Source organism: Fusarium oxysporum, chromosome 4 (genome assembly GCF_000149955.1).
Source record: "Fusarium oxysporum f. sp. lycopersici 4287 chromosome 4, whole genome shotgun sequence".
NCBI classification, from domain to species: domain Eukaryota; kingdom Fungi; phylum Ascomycota; class Sordariomycetes; order Hypocreales; family Nectriaceae; genus Fusarium; species Fusarium oxysporum.
The window spans coordinates 4,995,939-5,001,938 of record NC_030989.1 but is presented as its reverse complement, the minus strand read 5'-3'; the positions used below and the strand labels follow the sequence as shown (position 1 = coordinate 5,001,938).

Genomic DNA, 6,000 nt, shown 5'->3' with positions numbered 1-6,000 from the left:
AGTAGAAGTTATAGCTAACTCCAGGAAGTTATAATAGGAGTATAGTGTATTATAAAATATCTGCAAGCTCTTTATAATAAGGAATCCGCTTATCTAGCTGCAGAAGTAGGGCAAAGAAGCCACGGAGAGAGGTATGAGTTAGTTATAGGTGTGAAATTAATATTTATGCAGTCACTGGCAGTCGGCCCAAACCTAAGACCGGCCCTTATACCAGCCGCAACTACTATCACGGCTTGAGGCATATAAGATCACACCGTTACGCCGCTGTTATAACACAGGTCTTCCGGCTTATCTATATGCCAGCCTACAGTTTAATAATAATGCCCTCCTTGCATATTCTTAAATTAACTACCTATAAAGTAATACTTACTCTATAAGTAATAATACTTATATAAAGGGTTAAAGGTGTATAAGTATTAAGGTAAGTATTAATAATACTTAGATTAAGCTTAATAAGTACTATGCCCTCCTTAGGTAGTTACCTCTATTCATAGTCTCTGTTATTTTAAACCTAGACCTTGGTCTCTAGTGGCTTAAGGCTAACTAGACCTCTCTAAAGCAGCTATAATAGCTTTAGGATATAAAGGATAGTATTAAATACTACCTTTAGTATTAATATTTAAATAATAATAATACATCTAAGGAGAAAATTATAGCCATGCCCTTATTAATATCCTAACCTAAGTAAAATAAGTTAAGTAGTAGGCAAAATATCAGTAGTCCAAGCTTTAAGTAATAAGCAGTAAGCTTAAATAATACTATAGGCTTAAGCTAAAGTAAGTAAATAACCTTATTTATAAGTATATTAATTATAGGAATACCATTTTATATCTAAGTAGATTTATATTAGATATCCTTACTATCTAACTATAGTAATAAACTATAAGAAAGTACTTAGTCTTTTAAAGCTTATAGTTAGCTTATATAGGTATTCTTTAATATATATAATAAGCTTATATTACAAATAAGCATATATTATAAAAATCCCTTATTCTCTTCTTTTTATATTTAATTAATTAATTCTTAACCATTAAAGATATAAAGTAAAAATTCTTCTTGCCCTATAAGCCCTTCAAAATAATCTAAAACTAAGCATCCGAGGCGCTGCATTAATATACCAAGTCTATCATCAGAAGCTAGGTCGCCGTCAGGGAGGCATGCAGTCTCGATGCGATTAGGTGCCTAAATTATATAAACTATCTGATCTAGAGGAATAGGTTATAATTCAGTTTATCCTGAACCTAGATTTGCAAGGATTTCCCCTGCAACTATATAATATAAAAGAAATAGCTAACTAATTACTTACTAACTATAATATGCTACATATTAATAAGCGCTAGGCTTTTAACTTTATTAAGTAATACAAAGAGCTTAAGATATAGCTTTTTTATAGATATAACTACTAGAGGGCTAAATATAAAGATCTAACTAAGATTTAAAAGTAGTTTAAGCTTATAGAAAACATAATTATAAAATATAATATTAATCTAGCTAATATTTATAACTTTAATAAGATTAGCTTTTTAATAGGTATAATTATAAATAAAATAGTTATTATAGGCATAGAAAGATATAGAAGATTAAAATTAATATAGCCTGGAAATTATAAATAAATTACTATAATTTAGGTAATTAATACAGAAGGCTAGGTAATTACGCTGTTTATTATAGGTGCTAGCTAATATCACCTCGCCAATTAGTACCAGGAAAATAACCTCCTAGATAACTAGGCTATTATAATATCTCTAAATAGCTAGACTAATAATAACCTAGGCCTTAAGCAGCTAAAGCATTTTAACTAATATATAAATAGGCAATTAGTTAATTGCTATTATCTTCTAACCCTTAATAGCCATAGAAGTTACCACTCTCTTAACTTTAAGAAATATTACTAGGTAAATAAGATTATTATACTCTTTATGCCGCCTTATTTATCTTATTTACTTTAGCGTCTTAATATTAGGTACTTTAGCCTGCTTAAGAAGGCTTATAGGCAAGAAATTAAGCATCTAATCCGATACTCTGTAATACATGTTTCTAAGACTGAGTTCTTTACTGCCTTTTATATAGCATTTTAGGCCACTATAACTAAGAAAAATATTAAGGCAGCTTTTAGAGGCGCTAGGCTTATTCCTCTTGACCTAGAAAGCGTGGTATTAAAGCTTAATATACACCTACGGACTCTAACACCAGTTAAGTGTTACGATTCGTGCCCGTAACAGCGCTATAAGGCTTCTATAAGGCAGCTGTAGCACACCCATGATTGCTTGCATAGCGATTATGGCCCGATCTTTTGCCCTGTGGTTTAACGGCTTGTGTAACCGTTACATTAAGGAGGAGGCCGGCCTATCTACTGCTTAGGTTTTAAAGACACCTAGAACTATCCTTAAGGCCTAATCTTAGTTTAAATAGCTTAATAAACGAATTAGAACGTATAAAAGTAGCTTGCCAGAGTTAATTCTAGAAGCATTAAACTCGCTTTCTAAGGGAATAAAGGTAATAATATATAAGAATGTGTTATTAAGAGCTCAGGTCTATAATCTTTAATAGGCAAATAAAACACTAAGCCGGCATTAAAGGGCAAAAAGGACTAGACTACAGAAAGGAGAGGTAATAATAGTATAGGAAGTAAGGGAAGTAATTAATTAGATAAATATAGATAGGCAGGTTAAAGGCGAATTATTAGGAAGTGGTCGTCAAGGCGGGTCGCCACGACCGAGGGGAAGGCGCTGTAGAGGATGCGGCAAGACGGGGCATAATGCAAGGACATGTCAAATAGTTATTGTAGTATCTGAAGAAGGATATAGCAATTAAGTTTAATTAATTACAGAGTTTATTATGCTTTCCTGGTAATTTCTGTTTTAAAGGTTGGGATTTTTTGTGACACATGCTTGTCTGTGACATAAGCTTATCATGTACGTTACTTGCATTAAGTATTAAGTTTGTCTAATTACTAAAGAACTAGATTAGAGGAGGGCGTGCTACTCTAAGGGGCTTATGCTAAAGTAATAACCCAGATAGGCGCGTAAACGCTGCTTTCGCCTGACGGCGACACGATGGGTGCTCTTCACAATTTAAAGACTCGTCTTCTAGTAATCGCTGCCGAGAGTGGACGGATTCATGGATCTGTTCGCTTTTGGCCACGCTACCAATGGTTTGGTTGTCACATTGAGCAACTACGTTGGGAAGAGCAGTGAGTATAGTATACAAGGCGTAAAATTTCCAACCGAGCATTTTCCAACCTAGCTGCCAGAAAAGTTTGGGCTCAAGGCTCTTTCTTTGATTTCGACAATCACGTTTGTCTGCTTCACGAACCAAACATTCTCCGTTTCAAGCTTCATTTGTGGGTCTGCCAGCTCAATATCGAACTTCCTGATCAGCTGTGGGATAAGTTTGGAAATTTCCATCAGCGCAATATTCTTGCCCAGGCACGTCCTCGAACCGTGACCGAACTGGCATTTAAATTAGCCAACCCCCAAAATATGTGCATGGTATCAGCGGTCTCACCGTAAGCCAGTATCTATCCATTCTTTGCGTGTCCGCCCCATTTACAAGCCAGCGCTCAGGCCTGAACTCGTCTGCATCATGGCCAAATACATCTGCGTTTCGGTGAGCCACCCACGCGTTGATGCCAACAATATTCTACGTATGGAAACATGAGTCAGGTATGTAGTTCAGACAGGTGACAGACGATAGACTACTTACACCCTCAGGGAAGAAATGGCCCGCGATCGTAGCGCCTCCCTTTGGAACGATACGGCTAAGAGGCAGGCCGCCCGCTGGGTGCAGCCTTAGACCTTCTTTGATGACGGCCTGCAGATACGGCATCTTCTGAGCATCCCCGAATGAGATTGGGTCTCCAATCTCGCCGCTGGAGTACTTGTCGTCGACTTCGGCGCGTAGCTGATAGAGATTAAATGTCAGCCGGCTCATTATCCCGACTAGGTTTGAAATAATACCTTCGCCATAGCCTTCGGGTTTCTCAACAAGGCCCACATCACGCCGGTAAGACTGATACTTGTCGTATCACTGCCCGCTACGACGTTGATCGCACAAGTTCGCATCACATCCTCTTCGGTAACACTTTCCGGCTTTTCGTGATGGAGGCGCAACAACCTCGGCAAAAAGGCCTCCTCATCGTCCGCTTTGCTTTTTAGGAATTTGTTCATGGCTTTGTACTCACCAATCTGCTTCCTGGTAAAAATGAAAGCTCTGATGATTCCGTTTGTGCCGGCCGATTGAAACTTACCGGCCAATTTTCCAAGCTTAAAGAGTATGGGATGCAGATCCGGGTAGACGCCAATACGGGCGGCATGAGTGAGGAAATCATGAAGTCCACTAACAAGGTCCATCGGGTCTTTCCCTGAATCGAGGAAGCCAAAACGTTTAGAAACCTACATAGTTCGCATTCCGGTCAGTCGCAGGTTCCCTCAAAGGCAGTGAGGGGGGGGGAAACCCACCGTGATGGAGCCTATCACATCAAACGCATAACACTGCATCCACCACTGTAAATTAATCGGCTTTCCGGACCTACGAGCAGTTCAGTCAAAACCAGATAGAAAATAAAGGACAAAAGAAAAGGAAAATTGCATTTCCGTTGGAGAAAACCCACCGCGCAAGGTCACGCATCCTTTGTTCCAGTCGCACGATGCAATCGTTCACTGCATCCTCCATCTTCACAAGAGTTGACATTGAATACAATGAGGCGACCTTTCGCCTTTCTGCGGCATGGGTTTTGATATCTCTGTTGGCGAAGAGATTGCTTTTCTCGTCTTTGAGGTTGGTACTTCCATCATACCACGGGCCCTTGGTAAATGCTGTCCCGTGTCCATATAGAGTCTTGACAGCAGAGGGATCATCAACGGAGTATTCATTAGGGGCGATACGAACAACAGGTCCTTCTGTTTCTTAGTATACTTTGCTAGTATGCTTCAAGGATAATGACAAATTTTGGCCGTACCGTGTTTCCTGTGCAGTTCGATATTGGTCCAGGGGAACCTCCCCGTCCAAACCTGGCGGAAATACCAGACGCGGCTGAAGCGGGCTAATGGCGGACCGGATACGGACCGCAGGGGAGATGACAAAGAATGTATAAGCAAATGGAAGTACCATACTAAGAAACAGCTTGTGAAAACAAGTGGGAGGTATTGGGTTTGTGTGGCCTCCAGTAGACCTCCCAATGCCATAATGCCTAGAGTCCACTGATGGTATCTCTGGAGTTTGAGGTATTGAAATTAGTATAAAACTTGAATCTCCTTTCATAGTGATTTGACGTCAGCAAAAGCTCGAGTATAAGAAGTGGTCGGAAGCCGGAGCTTTTGAGCAGCGAAGCGCCGGGGAGCGAAGAGCCGAGGAGCGAACCACGGGGCAGAAAACCGCCGAGTAGCGAGACATCCCCTTTCAGCCGCCGATCGTTCTGCAGAACTAACTCATGTTGCGAACCAGGATGGCAGGCCAAAGCTTAACAATGCGAAGATGTGCGAAGCGGAGATTAAACGCGGTCCAAATCGGGCTAGGTTAGAAGGAGCCCGCTAGAGGGGCCCTTTGAGTCCGCCAGCTAGATTAGGAAAGTCCGCCATATCGTGTTTTGGCCTCTTTGTTTCTGACTACAAAAGGTAGAATTGTCCTAAACCTCGGGGCGTCCGGATCTGGGATAAGGTCTTCACTAGCTTATCATGACGAACTGTTCGTCGCGTAAAACGCAGGCTCAAGATAATGGCCAAGAACCAATCACACTGTGACCACATCTCTGTGAGACACGTGTAGCTTGACGACTCATTTGCGTTTTTGAGTCCATGTGATCCTTGTTTCTGTCTGGGAACTAGCACAACCTATGTGAAGAGAGCGGATAAGATGCCAGGATGTCATGTGATTGATAATATAATAGTCGCGTCTTGTTCTGTTTACTCTGTCACGTCTTCCGATAATCTTTCGGACTTAAAGTTTTCTTGCGATACGCGCGAACATTCAGTACCTGCACTACTGCCCCTCTGGTTTCGC

The 6,000-nt window shown here is 40.5% G+C and overlaps 1 protein-coding gene across 1 annotated transcript; it reads right to left on the bottom strand.

Moving 5' to 3' along the window:
• Positions 1 to 3,242: 3,242 nt before the first annotated feature.
• Positions 3,243 to 5,186, bottom strand: FOXG_04631 (uncharacterized protein; the record flags this gene model as incomplete). Its single annotated transcript, XM_018382659.1, has 7 exons — positions 3,243 to 3,452; positions 3,508 to 3,642; positions 3,706 to 3,903; positions 3,960 to 4,394; positions 4,461 to 4,530; positions 4,613 to 4,901; positions 4,961 to 5,186. 7 exons carry the CDS (start codon positions 5,184 to 5,186, stop codon positions 3,243 to 3,245), a joined length of 1,563 nt encoding a protein of 520 aa, XP_018239412.1.
• Between the last annotated feature and the right edge of the window lie 814 nt (positions 5,187 to 6,000).